Consider the following 23,401-nt stretch of genomic DNA (forward strand, 5'->3'; position numbering starts at 1 on the left):
AATCCCGTTAAGCGAGTTTGGAGCTGTGGAATGTTAAGTTTCACTTTAGTTTTCACTCCGTCTCCCGTTGCTCATCTCTGAGCCACAGCTGCCCTCTAGAGGCCGTCTCAGGAAGCGTTACTAACTGCTGACTGACTGCCTGCCTGACCTGTATATGTCTCTCGATGCCCTTGGCTGTGCCGTGTGCCGACAAACAAAATAAAATCACAAAGTGATTTACTACACAGTCAGAAGAGATAAAAGAACAAAGACAGAACAATAGATCAGTAAGGTAAAAGTGATTAAACAAAAATATATAGGCTAGGCCTAATAAAAGAATAAAACACTAAAAGCAAAAGGTAAGGTAAACAGATCCAGCCATAGTGATAATAAGTGAAATAAAATAACAGGCAAGGCAACAAGAAATGAATAGAAGTAAAAGGTTATAAAAAGGCCTTACGATAAAAGTACATTTTAAGAAGAGATTTAAAAGATGATACTGACTCTGCCAGTCTTAGGCAGGCCACTCCAAAGCCTAGGAGCCCTAACGGTGAAGTCTTTAGTCTTTAACCTGGACATGGGGACAGTCAGAAGATTCCTGCCTGAGGATCTCAGACTGCGCGCAGGCTCATAAGTGATCAAAAGTTCGGAAAGATAACTCGGGCCCAGGCCATGCAAAGCCTTATTAAAAGTAGTCAATAAAATCTTAAAATCAATTCTAACACAAACAGGCGACCAATGAAGAGACGCTAAAACAGGAGAGATGTGATCCCATCTTTTAGTTTTAGTTAAAAGCTTTGCTGCAGCATTCTGAACACATTGGAGCCGTTCTACCTCTTTTTGGTTAAGACAGGTAAACAGGGCATTACAGAAGTCAAGGCGAGATGAAATAAAAGCATGTATAATCTTCTCAGTATCGTTGAAATTCAGTATGGTTCTAGTTTTAGCAATGTTCCTTAAATGGAGAAAGCAAGACTGGACAAGCTTTTTAGTATGTTGCTCAAAATTAAGGCTCGAGTCAAATAAGACTCCTAGGTTCCTTGACACAGGCTGAATGTGTTTATTTAGTGTACCAAGGGCAGGTCGAATTTGGCTGGCAACATGCTTTGGGCCAATAACCAGGACTTCGGTTTTATCTGAATTTAACTGCAAAAAATTATTAGTCATCCAATCCTTAAGGTGTTGACACATACCAGACTGACCACTAGTGGGGGAGGGCTTGGGGGTGAGCAAACTGGTCCTATTACCTCTCTGGCTCTAGATAAAGCTGTGTTCAGGTTTCTTTCATCATATCCCTTTGACATGAAGCGGTCATGTAGATCCATAGCTTGTGTCTCAAAGTCAGCCTCAGTACTACATATTCTTAAGAATTGACTGTAGGGCAACCCTCTTTTTAAGATGGAAGGATGGCAGCTGGAATAATGTAAAATATTATTCCTGTTTTGTCATTCCTATTCATCTAAATGTTAGACTAATGTGTTTGCACCTTCAATAAAAGGCTAAACTGTCCAGGTGCTCCAGTGAATTTTTTCTTTATTTTTGCTGTCATGTACTGCTCCTGAGAAGCACCAGACTGCCTGTCTTTCTTCCAAAGAAGCTGCTGCGCAGTGGAATCTCCTTGTTGCACTGCTCTATAGCAGTACGCTATCCAACTCCATCACTCCTCTATGCCTGTACACCATCAACCTACATCAGTGGACAGCCAAAGGATCACTACACCACGTCACTGCTCGGCCTCACTGTCCACTTCTATTTCACCAGATGCCCCCTCTTGGCCAGGACTTTCTTATCAACCACAAACCATTGTTTGTGAGCCTCTTAGGCGCCCGTCCCAGCGGAACTCTAGGAACAATATGTCCCATAATGGCAGGAATATCAATTTTAACAATCTTATCTATGTTGCCCCAGAGTCTCCTGCTGCTGTGAACCCTACATTGTTTAGTCTAAATGCACCGCACATTCTCAAATCTAGGAAAGGTTTGGGATTTCTACATTTAAATATCAGAAGTCTGCTCCAACATCAGAAGTTAGATCATGTTAAAATATTAGTTTCTCAGGCAGACCCTGATATTTTGGTTCTTACTGAATCATGGTTAAAGAAGGGGGTTAGTGACTCTGATGTGGCAATAAATGATTACAGTTTATTCAGAATTGACAGAAGCAGGAGGGGAGGGGGCGTGGCCGTATATATCAAATCCTGTATTTCTGTCTCCTTGTTACATGCTGTTTCTGTGCCGAATTGTTTCGAGTTCATTGCTCTTAAAGTTGTTTTGGTGCCAAATGAGTCTATTGCTGTGGTTGGTATATACAGGCCCCCTTCAGCTGTCACTAGCTCCATTAATGATCTGGCAGATATACTCTCTAGGTATGTCAATAGTGAGGTAATTGTCATGGGTGATTTTAACATTGATTGGCTTTCTGACACCTCTGATTACTTTAAAGAGATCTGTTGCAGTCTTAATCTGTCACAACTAATCACTGAACCTACTAGATCTAATCTAAAAAACCCTTTGAACTCAACGCTAATTGATTGAAATAAAATTGTTTCTGCTGGTGTATTTGATCTTGGAGTCAGTGATCACTGTCCGGTGGCCTGTATCAGGAGCACACGCTTAAAGAGATCGCAATCCCAAATTATTGTTAAGCGTCACTTTAAAAAATTTAATGAACAAGCCTTTTTAAATGATCTCTATCATAGTGATATTCATCTTTCATCTGAAATTCCGGACATTGAGCTGGCTTTGGACTATTTCATCAAGACCTTCCTTTCAGTCATAGACAAGCATGCACCCTTTAAAAAGCACAAAGTAAAAAATAGATCAAACCCCTGGTTTACAAATGATCTATCTGACTTGTTAATGGAAAGAAACTCTGTGTTTCCCATTGGACTGCTTTCAAATAACTCAGAAACAGATGCACATTCATGGTGAGGAAAGCCAAATCTGAGTATTTTCTGGATTTAATCTCTAGCTCTTACTCAACTCTGGCAAATTTCTGGAAGGATGTTAAATTCCAATAAAAATAACTTTTCCTCAGTTCCTACTCAGGTCAAGGTTAGTTTGGCTTTTAATAAACATTTTGTAGCAGCCGGTCACCTTTTTGAGGATGGGGGATTAGATCCCTCTCCTACTGATGACAGTTTACTCTCTTGTTTCTCGCAGCCCTCTGTTTACCCTAGTTCCTGTTTCTTCAAATGTAGTCAAAGATGCTCTCCTTGCCATCGATCTCAGGAAGTGTACTGGAGAGGACAATTTGGATCCTTTTTTTCTTAAGCTCTCGGTACAAATTATCTCAGAACAAATAACTCATATTTTCAACCTTTCTATTACCTTTCAGAATTACTTTGTTACTCAGATGGGCTCTATCAGACCCGCTCTACTGACCGGCTCTTGCTTCATGTTCCACGAGCCAGGTCTGAACTTGGAAAGACTACTTTTAATTTTAGTGCACCTGATTCCTGGAACAAATTACAGCACCTCCTCAAAATCAATGCACTCATACCTTTTGGACATTTTAGAAACTTGATCTTAAACCTCCCAACCTCTACTTGCTATTGTTTTACATAACTGTATTTTATTTTACATTTTAAATTATTTTAATCAATTTGGGCATCATGTAACCTAAAGATTATTTTTTAATTATTTTATTTTAATTATCTTAATCTATCTTTTTTCCCTAATCGGTACATTTTAATGGCTTTTTATTAGTTAATTGTGGTATTGCCTTTTCTCTGTTGGTTTATCTCCTTGCTATTGTTTCTTTTTCTTTATGTAATTTGACTCGAAATCATTGTAAATGAGGGTCTCCCTCAATGATTCTCTCGAGTATAAATAAAGGTTGAATGAATGAATGAATAATCATTTTGTACAAATATTGTTTATTGTGCAGTAAAACTAATTAACTTGAAGTTGTATCACTGTAAAAATGTAACTAAATTCAAGTAAATGCAAATGAATTCAGATGACAAACTTCTGGGTTCGTCATCTATTACTTTACATGGATTGCTGCCATACAATAATGTATGATGATATATTCCTGAATTTCCCCAAGGGGATCAATAAAGTACTACCAGTATCTTATATGTGGCTAAATCTTTACAATGTTAAGACAACAGATACTATGGGATTTTTCAGTAAATCACATTGTTGTATCAGCAGTGCTTCTCTGTATGCATATAAGGTATGAGGCAGCTGAGATGAAGGTAGCACATGAAATTGGGAGCCGGAGAGCAGGGACCTGTCTCAAGAAGCGGAGTTCAACATAGTCAGGCTATCTTCACAAAACCTTGGCAAAACATTGGCGATACCGGATAACCGGTCTCACGTAGCTGGTTATCAACTGGCTCTGTCAACCCAGGATTTTCCTATTCAGCTATGAGCGCATTCACATGAAAGAGGCAGGGTTTGTAACAAATAGCCAATCACATGCAACATGGACAGATCCAGATCAGACAACTTATGATAAGATGAAAGTATTGATCACCATGAGAAATTTAGGTCGTTGCAGTGGGAAAAGTAGACTATGATTCAGCGGGGAAAAGGATATAGAATATAGGCCTAAGCACACAACTAAAATATAACAAGAAGCAATAGAAATAGTAGAAAATAATACAATAATAAAACAATAAAAGCCATAGACAATAAATAGGCCCAATTATAGGATTATATAAGCCCTATGCTGACATTTTCAACACGTTAAGCACTGGAAAGCATCAGAAAGAAATGGATTACTAACATTTCTGTTCTTCTCTAAAGAAGAACAAAGTCTTAAAATAAATAAATGTCAGCATTACAAAACATAATAGCAAAAAGTAACATTGTTTCTGTGATCAAGGCTAGAGAGGATTACTGGAGGAACTGCCCTGTCATTAGGACACAGTGGCATACTTTCCATTGATAAAACATTTTGTGGACACATTCAGGCTGTAAAAAGATTTTCTATTCATAAAGTCAGCCTCATATGTGCTTCAGGGCTGCGGTGATGGAATATGAACGAAATAGCCTACACTGAACCAAACATTGGCAGGAATCCAATAAAAGAAATTCAGCGCAATTAATATGCAACAGTAACTTTCATTCATTGATAATATGGTCAATTACATACGTGCCATTTCTCCACTATAATAAATGATCATGGAAAGCAAAGTGATTCTACTGGTCGTTGCCCTGCAAACAGCACTTCTTACTGTCTGTCAATTCAATAGTAGCCTAACAGTTTTCTTTATTACTTGTCATTTTAATTCATATGCAGTATTTTTGTCCATATTGGGATCCTGTAGGAATGGTAACTCCATGTTTCCAGAGAGCTGATTAGTCAGGAGGCCTTTCATACGTTTTGATCTGATAGCCTGAACTGAACCTGCTCCGGAGCAGGTTAGCCGTGCAGCATAGGTTACCATGGTGATCTACCCCGGTTAAAAGTGAGACACCTCCGTGAGACCGAAAAGCCAGGGTTAAACCCAAAGTTAGCTCGCTAACCCACTAATCTTGCTTCGTGAGGCCTCAGAGATCAGGTTCAAATAACTTGATTATTAATCAGGTTTACATGCAGTTACCACTAATGCACTCTTTTTCCTCTGAAATTGTGATGAATATGGTGCCATTGTTTATTATCTTGACAGTACTATATGAAAACTACTGCAAATCTTCCTGTGATACTGTCTGTAATAAATTTGACTTGAAAGCAAATGATACAGAAAATTGTATATCTGGACAAGTAGCCATTACTTACGATGTGATCATTTTGTATTAAATACCAGGCTTTTCACACTAGTACAAATAAAACTGAGCTCCTCAACAAATTACATCACTGGGAACTTGCTTTCCAAGAGTGGCACAAATGGTACATAAGAACACACCACACCGCAACATATACAAGTCAATCAAATAAAACATGCTCATAACAAAATGCCGCTTTGAGGAATTCAATAGATTTCATGAATACAGCAAAGTTGCAACAGAGCCCTTACACTGAAGTTGCTGTATCAACAAACCAATCCCTACTAATCTGTGGTTTATTTCAATGTCATTTCCTTTGCGGTGGGTGTGAGTGTGCATATTTGGTACATCATTCCATGTCTGTAGAGTCCAGTTCATTCAGGAACCTCTGACACTTGGCCATGAGAACTTTGATAGCCTCTGTGACCAGGACATCCGGTGGCAGGACACCAGTAGACTCAACAGTAACTGTATGGGAGAAGGGATACATGTGAAGATGTATAACTACAGTAAAATAAACAACTATGTACATTTAGGACATTACTACGGTCACGGTGTGTTTTCACAGGTTCTGTCATTTCCACGCTTCACATTCATTTTCTATGTAAGCGGCCGTGCAATGCATTCTGGTAGCACCACGGTGCATTTCGAGAGACTGTGTGTTGCGTTGGCCGGTCTACATTTGCATAAAGTTGAGGTGTAGTCTACTTTATGCAAATCAGAGGCATCCAGCGTGACTCGCCGCCTCTTGAAACTCCCGAAACTCGCAACTGCATGGCTTATTTCGCGCCTCAAATGTTTTCAGAAACACATTTCAGTTAACTGTTTTCGTAATATAAGAGAAAGTTACTCAACAAGCCCCCTTGTTTTACCAGTTTGAAATCCAGGGGCAGATACCAAGAACAGCCCAACAAGTGAAAGCGTTCGTCCAATCAGGTGCAGCCAGGAAATGTTTATTTGTTGGTCTGTAGTCATGGAGGAGAAACTTAGGGCACGCCCATCAAGTGTCCAATATTGGGACGCAGTGCGATCCCTAGTGTGAAATGACGACCCTGTGAAAACACACCTCAAGAGCATGCAACCATTGCAGAAATTAAGATGTATGGTTATATTTGTCATGTAGGAACAGAAGTTGTGAACTATGGCAACTCTGAGGAAAAGCACCCAACCCCTACATCTGAGATGATCTGGCCAATATTTCTTTACTGTATATTTTGTATACTGGCTATTTGGATGACCATCCCAGTAATTGCTGCAGCATTTGGTGGCACTATTTTTTTTTCCATTGAAAAGTTTGTGTCACATGGTCCTAATGATGTTGCATTTCTGCAAGAACCATCTAGAGGAAACACTGGTATATATACACTCTGTAATACTAGATTCTGCAGATACGTACAGATGAAATGGTCTCGGACTCTTCCAAGCTGCACCAGATTCTTCAGGTCATCGTGCCGGAGGACTTCCCTACTGCACGTATCTAGGCGGCTGTTCACAACTTTGGCAACCTTTTTCCCTGGTGGAAAACACAAGACCTCAGTTCAATGGATACATTTTATGACAGAATTTAGGGTCTCACTGCACATTTCACTCCTCTGCCCCATTAATTTACAACTGTTAACTAATAGCAAATTAACCCAAATTAAAGTATCCTACTGCACACAGAGTCTTCAGACTTTTCACATTTATAAATGTTTCATGTGTTTATACAACAGCAAAAGAATACACTGGTGCTAATCAGTATGCAGTAGTATACATTCATCATTGTGTGGACTGTGGTTCCTGCTGTGTACAGGACATTTGCAATCAAGTTAAAATGGTCTATCACTTAACTTCAACATTATGAGCTCCATTTCATCACTTGCATCCCCCGTCCCTCTTCTCCAATTTGTCAGAACAAAAAAAACATAGTCTTCTCTATTAACTTCACCAATCACACTGTCCCCACTAAAACATACTGCCATGTACGTTACCCGTCTTCACTCTTTCAGCTTGTCTTGTGTATCCCATCACCCCCCTTGTCGCTCTCAGTTCTATAGGCTTTTTTCACAAACATGGCTGTCGTACTTCCGCAGAGTATAGATTGGTTCTCACCGTTGCCAGCAATATTAAAAAATACAACTTTCTGGTCGACCATAACTCTGTGATTACTTATTTTGTGTTTCACACAATACAGGAGTTGTCACTATCTTTCTGTTTCAGACGACTGCGCAACTATAAAAAAATAAGTGATTTGATCGATTTAGAGCCATAGTAGCAGAAATGCCCAAGGTTGACTACTAGCAAAATCACACCACACAGGTGGATTGAAAATGATGAATGTTGTACAAGAGTGAAAGGTTACTTTAAGGTTGAGGAAGGTACACCTGTTTTTTTTCCAGCTGCAACCAGAAGCTAGTATAAGTCATTCTGCTGGTTGGTTGGTAGGATCATACGTTGTCCCAAATTTTTTTTTTTAAATCCTGCCGCACATTAGGGCTGTGACGGTTACCACATTACCGCGGTCACATGACACGTGGGGTTGAGCTCACTACAGTCATCACCGCAGTTTTTTTTTTTACGTTTTAATTGTATACTTTATTAAAATTGCAGCTACACCGCCTGAGTAGCAACACTGCAAAAAAAGTACTTCACAATTAAATGATAAACAGTAACAAACTATAAGGTATTTAAAAAAACATGACAGGAGTGTTCATCTGAATTTACTGCATGGAATTCTTGAAATTTTATGCAAGCACTCATCTGATATTACCTATAGCCTATCTTAGAGTGTTATATTGTATACAATAAAAGGAAATAACCAGCATGAAAAGCATTTGCTAAATGTCAAATATTTATACACATATAATGAGCTCTGTCCATTAAATCCTTTTGGGAACTTGCTTACACACACACACACACACACACACACACACACACACACACACACACACACTCTCTCCTCTCCTCTGACCGACTGTCAACACAGGATTTCTCTGAAGGGTCATTCCGTGTCAACTCAACCAGAGATCCCCGGCTCAAATTTTTGATAACTTTTTTTCTGGCAGAAGATATACATAAATGATGACGAAAGCCCAAACATTAAAGCTCACTGATCATTATTTACTGAGTTTCCCCCAGTTTGTAGAGTGGGGTGTCAACACGAAAATTTTCGCCTATGATTTTGAGCAAGTTTAGGAGTCTAAAATCGACATTGAGAAAGATAGCGGCTCCACCATTTTTCTTTTACAGAGACACTTGTAGGTGGACTACAAGATTCTGGCAGTTTCAGCACTTGATTTTGTGATGTGTGCCTATGGCAGTAGCCGAAAAACAGAAAAAACACCTGAGTGATTTTTTTAAAAAGTTTAAATATTAATCACTCCAAAAGTATTAAAGATCCCTCAATATCCTTTTACTTACTGGTTTAAAATAAAAATATCTTGGTGTGTATGCATTTGCAAACAAACTGTGTGACACATGGTAGGAAGCTAGTCTTTTGTGTCCATAAAGAAGAGGTTCTGAAGTAAAAATAATATAAAAATTGGAAATGTATCTTTTTCCTTCATTACTACACAAACTGAAGTTTTTTGTTATGAATTTCATGAGAGGAATAGTTCTTAATTCAATTTACAATGAATGTATTGGTTTGACCCTCGACATTTTTTTTGAAATATTTGCCTTTTTTTTTTTTTAATGAATGAAAAATATATTATTTTTACTTCAGAACCTCTTTATGGACATAAAAAGGCTAGCTTCCTACCATATGTCACACAGTTGGTTTTTGACCTGTCAAATTTGACTACTTAATTCTGGAGCTATATTCACAGGTCATTATCTAAGAATAAACCACCCAGGTCCTTGCAAATGCATAGACACAGATTACATATTTTTTATTTTAAACCAGTAAAAGGATATTGAGGGATCTTTGATACTTTTGGAGTGATTAATATTTAAACTTAAAAAATGTGTTTTTTCTGTTTTTCGGCTACTGCCATAGGCACACATCACAAAATCAAGTGCTGAAACTGCCAGAATCTTGTAGTCCACCTACAAGTCTCTCTGTAAAAGAAAAATGGTGGAGCCACTATCTTTCTCAATGTCGATTTTAGACCCCTAAACTTGCTCAAAATCATAGGCGAAAATTGTCGTGTTGACACCCCACTCTACAAACTGGGAGAAACTCAGTAAATAATGATCAGTGAGCTTTAATATCTGGGCTTTCTTAATAATTTATGGATATCTTCTGCCAGAAAAAAAATGCTCAAAATCAAAAATTTGAGCCGAGGAGCTCTGGTTGAGTTGACACAGAATGACCCTGAAGTGGTTCCTTTGCGTGGTTCATCCACGGACAGGATATCCCACGTTTCATATGCAGGAGATCTGTGCTCATCACACCGGTGTTCGAAAGGTATGCGAGTAATCATGTGTCAAATTACTTTACATGGAGTTTTGAAGACGCTGACTTGGTAGATGGAAAAAAGGAGAAGGAGAGGGAGAGACTTTCACACCGGTCTATCAACGCCCTGTAGCCCGTTGTACTTGCGTAAGTTGTGGATAGGTTGCAGGGAGAAAACTGCAAAAAATATATTTACAATCGTTTTTTAAAATTCTGAAAACACAGGCCTTTAAAGCCTAAATATTTGGAGAAAGTCATGGAAGGATTAGACCATAGCATTTCTCAACACCAGCCAGTGTACAAGGTCCAATATTGTTCCTGAACAGTTGGCAAGCGGTGCTTTAGGGACAGAGGTGGAATGGACATACCTGTAGGCATTTATTTCGAGTATAGACCTACATCAAGCATAGAGAGGCTATAATAAATAGGCTACAGTAAAATTTTCTGCCAGTCTTGCTCATTAACTTATTCATAACTACGAGTCCTTGGCTATACGAGGCACTATATTCGGCATCCTTCCCCTACGTCTGGTGCGCGTCATGTGAGCACTTGCCCCTTTCTGTACCTCAAAACTACTTCCTCTAACTCTTGTTGTCAGTCTTTATCATTTCACGGGAAAATTACAAAATATAATATTGATAAATATATCAATACATATTATACAAAATATAATGTTGATAAACAATATAAAATGTTGCAGTGTCTAGAGTTGGAGGTAAACCGCAGGGGGGTGTTACTTTTTCACCGCAGTAAAAAAATTTCAATACTGTCACAGCCTCACTGCACATATAGAGCTGTGGGATAGAGAGATTCAATACCTACAAGTTTCTTGAACAGCCACACTGTTGCTTTAGCTCACTTGGTAGGGCAACAGACTTTCACAGAGGGGTTCTAATCCCAGCATTGGCATATGATTCAAACAGTTTGACTCTTTAACCCAGCAAGCAGAGAATGTTTACATTATACTATTTGACAGTCAATATAAAAGATAGAATTTTTCCACAAAGATACTAAAAAAAAATGTTACGCCCCACCCCAAAATTGATCTTTTAGCTTGATAACATTGATTGATGTTGCATACAGTCAAGGAGCCCTAAATAACAGATCAATGATTATTCATGAACATCCTTATTAGTGACTGCACAATCTCAATCTCAAGTATAGGCCTACCATTTGTCACAACGGCCCCAATACGGTAACCTGCATCAATCTGTCACAGGTTATCACAAATTATGCGCTTGTTTGTATATTTTTACCATTTAGGTCTTCCAGGTCTATGACTCCTCGTGAAAAGCAGCATTTTAACCGCTCTGCCTTTTCCCCCTCAACCGGCTCCAGCAGGGTGATCTCCGGTAGGAGACGGTAACTGGCTGTGGCCACCGCAGAGAACTTAGCATGGTCCTTACCTGGAAAGAAAACAGGGCAGTGATTCAGTGTCATACAGCACAAAACACTCAAGTGAGTCATGTTGAAGTAAATACAGCTGAAACACAAGTTGAACATATTGGAGCGAGGGGGACGATCTGGTCCAAGTGGTCCTTAGCATGGTGCTTGCCTAGACACAAGCTGTGTCTAGGCAAGCACCATGCTAAGGACCACTTGGATCAGATAATAACAAAGCAGAAGAAGCCTAACATCACTAATTCTTAATGCAAGTCAAATTATGTTTCCATATTTAACCAAGCAGGTTGGTTAAGAATGTGCTCCTAGTTAACTTGCCTGATTAAATACAGCTAACAAGAATGTTCAAATGTTGCCCAACAAGGGCAGTCGTAATAATTGACTGGTTATGAGTAAATGCTTGCTGCCCCATCAGAAAGCTGTGTTTGCTACATAATGGGACAAAGGTAGAGTGTCACACACATGAAGGTGAGGGATCACACACTACTACAGTTCCTCTACCCTAGAATCAGCAGAACATAATGATGAATCATTTTTAATGAGAATTTTTAAGGGCTTTCCTCTTTATCAGATAGTATACAGTGGAGGGTGACTGCCCCAAAAGATGAGAAAGGAAGAGATGACATGATAAAGGCTGTGAGCTGGTTACTGTAGTAAAGTAGATTGTAGATTATCTTCAAGAATGCTGAGAAAATCACAACAAAGTTCTGAACCAACAGAACTGCCACAAAGTGGACGGTCCAATCAGTTTTGGAGGCTCATCCAAAAGGGTGACATAAGCGAAACGCAACGCAGCAGAAATGCAAACAATAGTGGTGATAGTGAGTATGGCAGCGTTGGCTGTGTTGATGAAGCCACATCTTCTGCTACTTCAGAATTTAAAGAAGAGCAAATAACTAAACTGATGGCATACCTTTTTATGTGTCAGAATGTTTTTGCTCTTTTCCTACCGGATTCAACTAGTTCTTTTCTAGTGTAGAAAAAAAAAGGCAAGGAGGGAGAACCCAATAGATGTTGCCAGATATTTTTTTAGTAACCTGGAATCTTGGTTGTGGAACATGCACTCATCTACATTGCATCAAGAAAATATGAATGGGATCGCTGTGGAGGAAGTTAAGTCACATACAAATGGCTAATATTGCTCTCATGTGCTAAGCACATGGAAATATACTGTATAGCTAAACTACTCAACACTGTTTATCAGCTAGCCTAGGGGCGCACTGTGCCTACGTCATATGACTCATGATACAAGGTGGCAACTTAGTTTTAACATGGGGGTTATTTGGCACTTTACCACCATGAAAACCATAATATAAACTATTCACCAAGATCGGATGCAGCTGGGACGAGTTTGTAGCATTCAGATTTTTACTTCCCATTCATGAGGCCACAAAAATAGCCTGAAAACTGACATTTAACATGTTTGTAAACATATCCCGCTTTTATGACAACAAAGCAGCCCTGGGTCTGTCCTCACTGTGCATTTTCATTCTTGTTTTACACTAAAATTAGTATTTAAATATAAAAGTAGATCTGGTCTCCCAAACAGGAACTCTCTCTTCTAAATGGTATCCTTCCGCTATGTTCTCTTCTATCAAGCGAAATTATGTTCTAAAACATGGACCCACAGTCAATTGAAAATCACAGTAGCGGGATCTGTTGTTGAATATGTTCACAAATGTGTTAAATTGCAGTTTTCAGGCTATTTACGTGGCCTCATTCAAATTAATGGGAAGTAAAAATCGTAACGCTCCGAACTGGTCCCAACTGCATCCGCTCTTGGTGAGTAATTTATATTATGGTTTTCATGGTGATCAAGTGCCAAATGACTCCCAGGTTAAAACTACGTGGAATATTGCTTAAAGACGAGATGAAATGAAAAATGCCTTTTTAACCCTTTTAGATCACATCCCCGGTCATACTGTGCACCTATTTAACAATATATGCCAAAAAAAATACCAAAAATCAATTTCATTGTATTCTTATATCAAAATTCAATCATGTTTTCTTCCTGTAAAACAAAATATGCCGTGTGCTTACGTAAGCATGCCCGTAACTAATTTCAACCAATAATATCATGACATCCACCCATCAATCAATCTTCAACTTTTAGCGCACAGAGCTAAGAGGCTAAGATTCATTAGTTAGCTAGCTAGCAACAGCATGGTATTTCGGTGTGTCTTCGGGTGTTATGACACACCCACTTTTCAACGTTCAAATCAAATTCCTCCCAACGTTATGTCCCGCCTGTCTTTCCTGTTTCACTCAGAAATACGTCACGATACAGAAGTTAGATACTCTCGAAATGCCGTTTCATCTCGACTTTAAAGTCCTTTTACCAATGCCTTTCACACAATGCATGATAATGTCCAGTTCCTGTCCTGGCCGTAGCTGGGCTATCAGGATGTCATCATGCACTGGTCCGATGTTGGCATCAGCGAACACATCTGCCTGGTTCCCAATGGGTACCCACTTCATGTCCCTGGAATAAACTGAGATAAGACAGAACAGGTAAGGGGAAGAATCACATAGAAGATCATGCTTACTTTTGTTTTGGACTTAAATAATTTGCAGACACACATACACTCAATAAAAAGGAACACAACTTCTTAAATACCCAACAAGAAGAAATTCACTTTAATCTAGCCTACAATCTTCTCAGTGTGCCAAAGGACATGGTGGAGGGATGAACTTCTATTTCATTCATTACCCATTTGTTTTTTGTTGTCTCTATTCAGCTCAATGTATTTTTAATTGGCTGTAAAAAAAAGCCCATCCCACCCCTTATAACTGTCCAGGCTCAACCAGCTCCACCTCCCCCAACGACGAGCGCAGTAGTGCAAACAATGGTGGATGCAGTGTTTCCCACAGAATTCGAATCCATTTGTGGTGGTAGGTGAGTTAGCGGGTGTGGGGGTGGGGGAGGGTGCTGTCAACTTCACCTGTATCTTTACATCGTTAAATTACTAGCCTTTGACATTGTTACATTATCTACTCTGTTTTACTGCTTAGCAGCTCCTCTGGTCCAGACTGTCCCTGCTCCTCCTCAGGACGAGTCCTTTTCCTTCTTTGAAAATATTTATTAATCTGGATTGAGGGAGCAAACATTCAGAGTCAAAAAGTTAATATTAACGTTATCAGTCCACTCAGTGGATACTGACTAGCAGCTATACGGCGTGTTGATCTCGGAAACCCAGCTTTATTCCGAATAACGTTAATAACTGTTATACAACAGTTAGTTCCGGTCGAGCAATTTGATTGGAGAAGAGGCATTCCATGAGTGCTGATATACAGTATAACAGCACTGGGACGCTGTACTGTATGTATCACTCCGCTTCACAGGTGTTCTGATGTAACCTTGATTAGGCTGCATTCACACATAGCGTTTTTTTGTGTGGGGAAAGCTCTGCCTGGAGCGCTTCTTGTGAGGAGAAATAAAAAGCGGATCACCACAACGTCATCTGACGTTAGCTGAGTAGCTGGCAAGCTAACCAGCTGGTTAGCACTTCTAGCAGACAATACAGTGTTGTGCAACAAACAAACGCTTACCAGATATTCCCAGTACACGTCCACACAAAACTCTAACTTCATTCGCACCTAGTAGCGACAACGCAAATATGGATACATTTGACCTTAATTATGAACGGTCGGCCGAGGCGGAAGATTGGGAAGAAAGTAAGCTGAAATCGTCTGTGCTAACCTAAAAGTAGCTAGCTAGCTTGCAGTCAGGAAACAGTTTACCTGTTGCTTGGCAACACTTGGTAGTGGAATCCTGAGGGAACTGTTTTTGTTGGCGGAGACAAATAACAGACAAAAATCATCTGTTGTCTCAAATTACCATTACTTGATGAATAGCTTTGTTTATAAAACTGTTGTATAAAAGCAATATCACTATCGATATTGCTTAATTAGTTCTTTTCAGGAATTCAGCCAGCTGTCTTCTTGGCATGGAAAAAAAAATAGAGACCGAGCGACAGTGAGCGACAGAGAGCGAGAGACAGAGAAAGAGAGCGAGAGAGAGCACACGCAGAGCAAGTAGGGGCAAATCAATGCGCTACATGCAGCTCTACAATTAAATAGTGAAAAAAAAAAACGGTATCCATTTGAATGCTGTAATAATATTTCTGCTCCATATTCAGACCTGCCAACATTGGACTTTTTTTTTTTTTTTTGAGTAGCACATCATCATTGTGTGACTCGCGACAAAACACAAGTACAGTCCGACTGGCTAAAATGTGTTATCAAGAAAAGCAATAGAGTGAGCTATGCATATACCTACAGTATAAAGACATATTATACTTGTGGAGACCAACATTAGCTGACCTCTGACCTGGGCCTTGCCCAGTCCAATGCCATACAGTGGTTTGTACTCCTCACTGTGTACTAAGTACTTATCCATATTTTTTTCAATTTTCAAGGAGATATTGCTGTTTTCAATTTGATTTGAGTTCACATATCATATTAGAGTGTGCATAAGTCATTCCCTCAATAAGTAATTTCACCATTGAATGAACAGTGAAATTCCTCAGTATAATAACATTGTAGCTTGACCGTTCTAAGCTATACATACCTTGGCACATTAATAGCCAAATCACATATATTTTTTTCCACATAGAATTTTTATTTAATCACTGGAAGACAGACAAGGTCTACCTGCTAGTGCTGAACATCAAAGCATTGAAAGTAATCTAGTAATTCATATGAACTCAAGTATCTCAATCAGTAGACCAAAATGCAAATATAATTTATTTTTCATAAATGGTAGGAATTATAAACATCATCATACTATAAAGCAAGAAATCTCTGTCTGTCTGTCTGTCTGTCTGTCGCATATCTCGAGAACCCTTCGTCCGATCGACTTCACACTTGGCAGGTGTATTGCTGGGGACCCAAGGAAGTGCAGTGTCGGATTTGGTGCAATTTGGACACGCGACACGTTCATATTAATAAACTTTGAATAAACAAGCCAACAGCGCTCTGTGCAGCAGCGGGGCGGGGCAAACAGCGCTCTCTGCAGCAGCGGCGCGAACGGGCACTGCACTAGTAATAATAATTTGAATAAGTACAGTTTTCCTTCTTGGAATTAAGAGTGTTTTATGTAGTTGTGTATTCCTTCCAACGAACTGCAGTGATATTACGTGCTTTCCAGCATAGACTGTTTTCTAGTCATTTCATGTTGTGGTGCGCCGGCCCTTTAAGAGCATGTGTGTTTTTTCCCCCAAGCCGTACTACAACACCCGGCTTTAACGTGAAGTCGATAGCAACATAACGTACACACAAAAAGCCAGTACAGTACCTGTTGGTTCATCTCTAAAACGTTGTTATAGCGGGACTGTGTTATTTTCAAGCATAAAAGTATTTTAATAACAAGCCCTGTTGTAGCTAGCTAACATTAGTACGTTTTTTGGAGTTTTAACCAGACCAGCTGCCTTACTATTTTAAGAATCAAAAAATACGTGAAAATGTGGTGTTGTAATAATATCAGGGTAAGATTACAAACTTACAAGCATGTAGGAGTCTGGGAGGGAGGCAAAGCTTGTCAGTTACTTTCTCTGTACACAACCGACGATGAAGTTTGAAACCTGGCAGACTCAGCTGCAGGTCTGGATGCTCCGCCGCGGAGCGAGAGGCTTTTCAAAATAAACGTGCCATGGTTTTCACAATTCACAATCTCACGGTTTATTTTTCCAGGTATACATTTTAAACGTGTAAAATGACCAGCCTTGATCTGCACGCCCAAGCCTTCTCCAAAACAACTGACGTCCTTGGGTTCCAGTTTTTAGAGTTCCAACAAGACTAGGTCAAAACCTAGTATATGGCTGGGCCGTGTCCGTCTCCTCTCTCCGCCGCTGTCCTCTCCACCGCGCCCACGGCCCGCATTGATCCTCCTGATCCAAGCCCCGGTCGCTCTGGTACTCATCGGTGCCGAAAACGCTGTTCGCCGGACACCCGGTGACGCATCGGCGTCGGTACCCCCACCGAAATCTCAGCCGGATCACCAGAAACAAATCAGCGCCCAGCTATCGGCACTGGCCGGAACTGTGCCCCCGGGAAACTCCGGGAAGCGTCGGCAGTAAGCCCTCGGCGCACCGAAACCTCCATGCTTGTCTGTGTCTCTCTCTCCGCCGACAGAACAGAGGGCTGTCAGGTGGACTGAGCTCGCGCATATACATCGAAATAAACGGCGATATGATATAATTGTATAGATTCAACTTTAGCTTCAGTTAGCTTCAGCTTACATGCATGATATTGGTCAGCCTGCTTACTGTGTGGCAGAAGCGAAGAAACAAAATGGTGGAGAAAACAAAATTTAAATTTCTGGCTCTGTGATCCTATGATGTGCCACGTGCCACAGCCAACCAATGGTGTAACTTCATCACTCAGTCAGTCAGTCAGTAACAGACATTTGCGTTTATAGGGCTGGCCCCGCTGTTGCGGTCCAGCCAAAAAGGGCAAAAAATGACTAGAAAATGACTCCATACAGCTCGTGCAGCAAAAAAGGAAAAAGGAGAAGACCTATATTTAGGCCACACTTTAGCGCAAATCTTCATTACAGCTGTTTTTTAAAACATTCACAATTAAAATGCACCCTGACCTGCTCGACAAGAACACACAATCTTCAACAATTCCGTGTTTACACTGCTACTCTTCAACTTCAATAAAGCAGAGGAACAATAGTTCTTTGCCCAGCCTTATTTCTCTGAACCAGAACACACAGATGAGGATCTCAGACAGATGGACGAAGCAGCAGCACTAGCAGCTCAACCAGATCAAACCACTGGCCCTATCCGGACAGCATTAGTATTACCAGAAGAGGTCTGGTAATGTAGTTTTTACCTAACAAAACGAACAAAAATGCTGATGAAGGCTTAGCGCTGAAACGCGTTCGTTTCTCAGCTTGCTGCTATGCGTATAATAAACTTTTGTTTATTCGAGTGATCACCTACACCTAAAAACACCTACACTGTTTTTCAGTGAACTCCAAATCATCTGTCAATTGCAGAACCGTCCACATGCATGCGATTTATAAACTTCAGGGGCCGTATTCACAAACATTCAGAGTTCAGCGATTTAGGAAAGTTCTCAGAGCAACTCTGAGCAAGGAATGGTGAGGAGGTGTGGTTGACCCCATTGCTAGGTATGATGCTCACTTTTAGATGCCGTCATTGGTTGATCAAGAAAAACCTCAATACTCCTCTTTTAGTCATCCAGAATGCACACAAGGACTCACACAATATAATCACACAATTTACTCTATATTAAAGTGTGGTTTACAAAAACTGAAAATCCCTGTTTATTCAATAGTTAGAGAGCAACCTTATGAATACAAAATTTGAAACCGTAGCTTTTAACTTTTTAATATTTGTGCGGTCCTCCCAGGCTGACGTGTGATGCCTTTATTTGGGTGGATGCAGTAATGTTATTATGACTTTACTAATTTGATGTTAAGATTTGGTGAAAATGGCTCAAGACTTAGTAGTATTAGTATGATTTATGCACTATATTGGCAAGCCTATATGAATAAGGTTGTTGAACAAGAGTATATTGTCGATGATGCGGCTGTGAACCTGAAAATACCGGGAAAACCCACTATATCCATAAATGCTATTTTGTTGGCGCACACGGTGCGCACGTCCAGTGGGAATTAAATAAATTGCCAAACATTTTTATTTTTAGATGTTGCTGCAGTATTTCCTCTACTGTAGAATTCATCATGCTGGAACGATCAAAACAGCATCTTGAAAAACCATTGCCAAAACCGCTTTGAATTTCCATTAATTTTCAATGTCAGAGCTGATGCTTATGAGGGTGTAATTTTAGTTTCTGCCTCTACGCAAAATGGCACAGTATCGTCCGCTTTGCTATGTGACCGGTAAAGTTAATACTTTATTTAGTGTAACAGAGTAAAAGCTAATACTGAAGGGGCAGGAGTTTAATTCTACCTGTTTATAAGGACTGATTCTGGATCAGGAATATGGAGTATGGAGGAGTCTCAAAAGCAGCTCCACGGTGCTGAGACAATAGGTGATCCAGAATCAGTCCTTAAAAACAGGTAGAATCAAACTCCTGTGCCCAGTTGCATGAAAAACCTTTTTAAAATTCCCTGAGGCCAGGGATTTCTTTAGGAGCGTTGCATGAAGCCCTGTACGCATTATGTAATAACAACGCATTATGTAATAACACGACAAAATGTAATACATTTTCACTTCATTATGCAATAACACCCGCATTTTGTAATAATCTGCCGCATTTTGTAATACACAGCTTGAACGCAATATGTAATAAATTTCCCCGCATTTTGTAATAAATTATTACATATTGCGGTGGTTATTACAAAATGCGGGACTTGCACTTTTTGTATGATGAAAATGTAATAATACAGTGCATTATGTAATAACCAACCAAAATGGATGTCTTCATCTGTACACGTTATATTTTTAACAATTAAGCTAAATTAAACTTTCCAAATATTAAATTAGACCGGCGTTATAGTTGACTCTAATCTTAGTCTAAATAGCCACATAAAAGCAGTAACAAGATCAGCTTTTTATCATCTTACAAATACAGCCAAACTCAGGGACTTCTCAGGAACTCAGGAAGCAACTCAGGGAGCAACCTTTAGTCACTATGCTGCGCATCTGTGAAACAGACTCCCTGTCGATCTTAAAAGTAGCCTAATCCTCAAAACTTTTGAATCAGAACTGACTGTGTCAGGCTGTGTATTACAAAATGCGGCAGATTATTACAAAATGCGGGTGTTATTACATAACGAAGTGAAAATGTATTACATTTTGTCGAGTTATTACATAATGCGGTGTTATTACATAATGCGGTGTTATTACATAATGCGGTGTCACAAACCCCTAAAATGATCTCCTCAGCTAAGGGCTTGTATTTAGCGTTTTACAGTAGTTTCAGCTGTAACACCGCAGTTGAGTCCCTCGTTACTATGGCAATCGCTCGCTGTGCGATCCGTAGAGGCTCAGCAGAGAACGCTGTTATTTTAAAACATCTAAGTTACAAAACTCGCAACTTCCCTTGCAATTTCATCAAAGTGTACATTTTTGTGACACCAAACCATGTCATAGATACTTATTTCATGCAGACTATTTGTCATTTATGTATACTAGAAACGGACTGGCTGCAAGCTAGCTAATGGGAAAATGCACTGAACAAGCTGCTAGCTTGGTGGATTTCAATCTTGCCAATAAGAATATATTTGGCTATCTGGCTAGCCAGCCTGAAGCCTCCTACACATAAAACATCATTTTCTTTGACTGAAATATTAATTAATTTGAAAATAATAGCAATAGAAAAATGGCACAAATACTTAAGAGACCATGGGAGGCTTTGTGGGGGCTTTGTGCAACATCACCACAATACACCACCATACAAGTTGCATGAACAAGTTAATTGTGCATCACCTGAAACGTACCCATGTGGTTTAGATACAGTTCCCCTGGGTCTGAGGAGTCTTTGCTGGCTCTGGTGTTTCTGCTGCATTTAATCTTTAGCTGAAGTTGAATTGTGTCTATTTCTGAACCTTCCACTTCTCCAGACTCTTCACCTGGAATAAACAAAAGCATGCTACATGAGAAAAGAAATTAAACAATCTATTTCTAAAGTTATACATGCAAAAACAAGGATATAGTTACTGATGAAGTATTTCTAACCCTCACTCTGCAGACACAGGAATAGTGATAACCAAAACCTCAAAATCTTTATTAGTATGTTCCCCCAATGTCTTTTTGACAGATTGACACAGAATGAAGGGGAAGCACTAATTGAATATGCATTCTTTTTGTCCATGTGGTGAAGTGCATTGTTTTACCAGGATTTCTATACTCAAACAGGCGAGGGTCAGCTTTGATGGGGATGAGGCCTAATCTGTGGGCAAGGACTTCATCCTGGATGATGGATGTGTTATTATAGATGAACACCTTCTCAACAGCCATAGTGGGCACCTTGAAGGAACAATCCATTGAAAGTTATCATTAGATATTTACATGAAATGAAAGCCTAAACAATCTTTTTTTCCCAAAAATTGGCCAGGTGCACAAAACAGGCAATTTCTTAACATTCAGTTGTTCTTTCAGACAGACCCTAAAATGATGTTCTCTAAAGCTGAGTAGATCCTAAGGATTATCATCTCATTTCTAGGGATGGGATGATGATTATCTCACAATACAATACGCTAATGGGGTTCATGATGCGATACAACCACAATACAATGTAATAAATAAAAGTTCAATGACAACAAAGTCTGACTGTGCAGATTTGTTTATTTTCTGAACATAAATGTTCCTAGCAATAGAATTGGCTTGCTACAACGTAAACTACAATTTTAAAATGTCATTACAAACAATAGCAGGAGAATGAGAATGTAGCTTATATTGCGAATCATTTTTCTGCCCCAAGATACATATTGTCACATTTTTGTACCGCGATATTGAATTTCAATATATCGTCCCATCCCTCATTTACATATTTTTTTTTTTTACAGTGCTCCAAAAAGTAATGTCCTGGCTCAAATTCATACTACAACATTCAGCAAAACACTCACAACATAATTTTATGTCAACATCAAGCAGGCCTAGCTGAAGAGATATGATACATCGTGACTACTCGGATCACCTAGTCAAACCGTCACAACATGTTTGGAGGGCAAAACATACCTCTGCAAGTAATATCCTTCGGAAGGCATTGGCAATGGCAGCATCAATCCCTACCATGTCAAACTCCATGCAATTCTCATCCAGATCCACTATATCAATTCTGAAATTCTGCAAAGAGGGGTGAGATATAAAACTTTACCAGAAATTATACAGCCATAAACTATCCAGTCTGCATACCCCAGTAGCTTACCTTTTGAAATTTTTGCATATCCCAAGTGTCATCATAGCCTGGGTAGTTTCCAGGGAAATCAGTTGTATGAACCTGAAAACAAAGAAAAGCCAAAATACAAAAGTGTTTCATGCCAGGGCCTGAGTTAATCAGGCTACTGTTACATTACTGTTGTCAATTACTATTTTATGTCAAACCCAATAGCCTACATATGTCACTACTTCTTACAGAACAGTTTAACTCCGTTACCATATTGATTCTTTTATGTATTACATCATAACATGGATCATAACATGTTGACAACGTCCAGTAAGCGTCCACCCACGAGATAATTTTGATCCCGGCCTACTTAGTGAACTTCCATCGCTGGTGTTACTTCATCTAACTGACAGTTTAAGTATTCAACTAAGCAAGTTTAGTTCAACGTATAGCATATAGCAAGGTTTAGTTTGTTAGAGTTGGTAAGTTAGCGAGAAAGCCAGTCCAGCAGCTCCAGACAAACCCTGAATATGGCGGCTAAAAGAGTAATTTGTTGCAATCACGATAAACAGCCTGCTTACATTTTTCACACCAAATTCTCCCAAAATGACTCGATTCCGAATGTCTTCCACGTTGCTCGTGGCGGCCGCCATTATCCTTATCCTCGTCCTCGTCCTCTTCTTCTTATTATTAATTAACGGCGGTTGGCAACTAGCGTTATAGGTGCATTACCGCCACCTTCTGCTTCGGAGTGTGAACCAGATTCTACCTTAATGCTGTTTGATTAATAAAATCAAAGAAAATTCTGCAACGTGTGACTTGCATTATTATTGTCTTAATATAAATTCCCGGATTCCCGCCTTTATAACCTTCTTTGATTTGTTCTCTTTCCTCTCTGAGCGCATGTTCGACTGAGTTCCGTGAAACTGGCCACAATATCATTTTCGTTTCAAAATAAAAGCCCAACGAGACTGCCAGTTAAAACACGGTTGAGTCGAGAAATCTCCCTAACTAATAATTAATAATTAACCGAAATTGACAAGAAGAGGACGTAGGCTGGGTGCAGAAATCGCCCTTTAATGTCCACGAATCAAGTTAATGCTGA

The 23,401-nt window shown here is 39.6% G+C and overlaps 1 protein-coding gene across 1 annotated transcript; it reads right to left on the bottom strand.

Moving 5' to 3' along the window:
* Nucleotides 1-3,858: 3,858 nt before the first annotated feature.
* On the bottom strand, nucleotides 3,859-22,969 carry polr1c (RNA polymerase I and III subunit C). The gene is made up of 9 exons (XM_071899049.2): nucleotides 22,878-22,969; nucleotides 22,339-22,410; nucleotides 22,149-22,256; nucleotides 21,305-21,437; nucleotides 20,909-21,040; nucleotides 13,812-13,964; nucleotides 11,328-11,477; nucleotides 7,093-7,209; nucleotides 3,859-6,164 (listed from the first exon to the last, which is right to left on the bottom strand). The coding sequence occupies exons 1-9, from the start codon at nucleotides 22,947-22,949 to the stop codon at nucleotides 6,046-6,048; spliced, it is 1,056 nt and encodes a 351-aa protein (XP_071755150.1). The 5' UTR covers nucleotides 22,950-22,969; the 3' UTR covers nucleotides 3,859-6,045.
* Between the last annotated feature and the right edge of the window lie 432 nt (nucleotides 22,970-23,401).

The sequence above is a fragment of the Centroberyx gerrardi genome, chromosome 15 (assembly GCF_048128805.1).
Source record: "Centroberyx gerrardi isolate f3 chromosome 15, fCenGer3.hap1.cur.20231027, whole genome shotgun sequence".
NCBI classification, from domain to species: Eukaryota; Metazoa; Chordata; class Actinopteri; order Beryciformes; family Berycidae; genus Centroberyx; species Centroberyx gerrardi.

Bases quoted from the DNA above. Each gene is read 5' to 3' on its own strand.
- polr1c (XM_071899049.2), bottom strand. From the start codon at position 22,949: ATGGCGGCCGCCACGAGCAACGTGGAAGACATTCGGAATCGAGTCATT. The intron at 22,411-22,877 runs GTAAGCAGGCTG...CTTTGTTTTCAG, and splicing joins GAGAATTTGGTGTGAAAAAT to GTTCATACAACTGATTTCCC. The intron at 21,041-21,304 runs GTAAAACAATGC...TGTTTATTCCAG, and splicing joins GTTTGAGTATAGAAATCCTG to GTGAAGAGTCTGGAGAAGTG.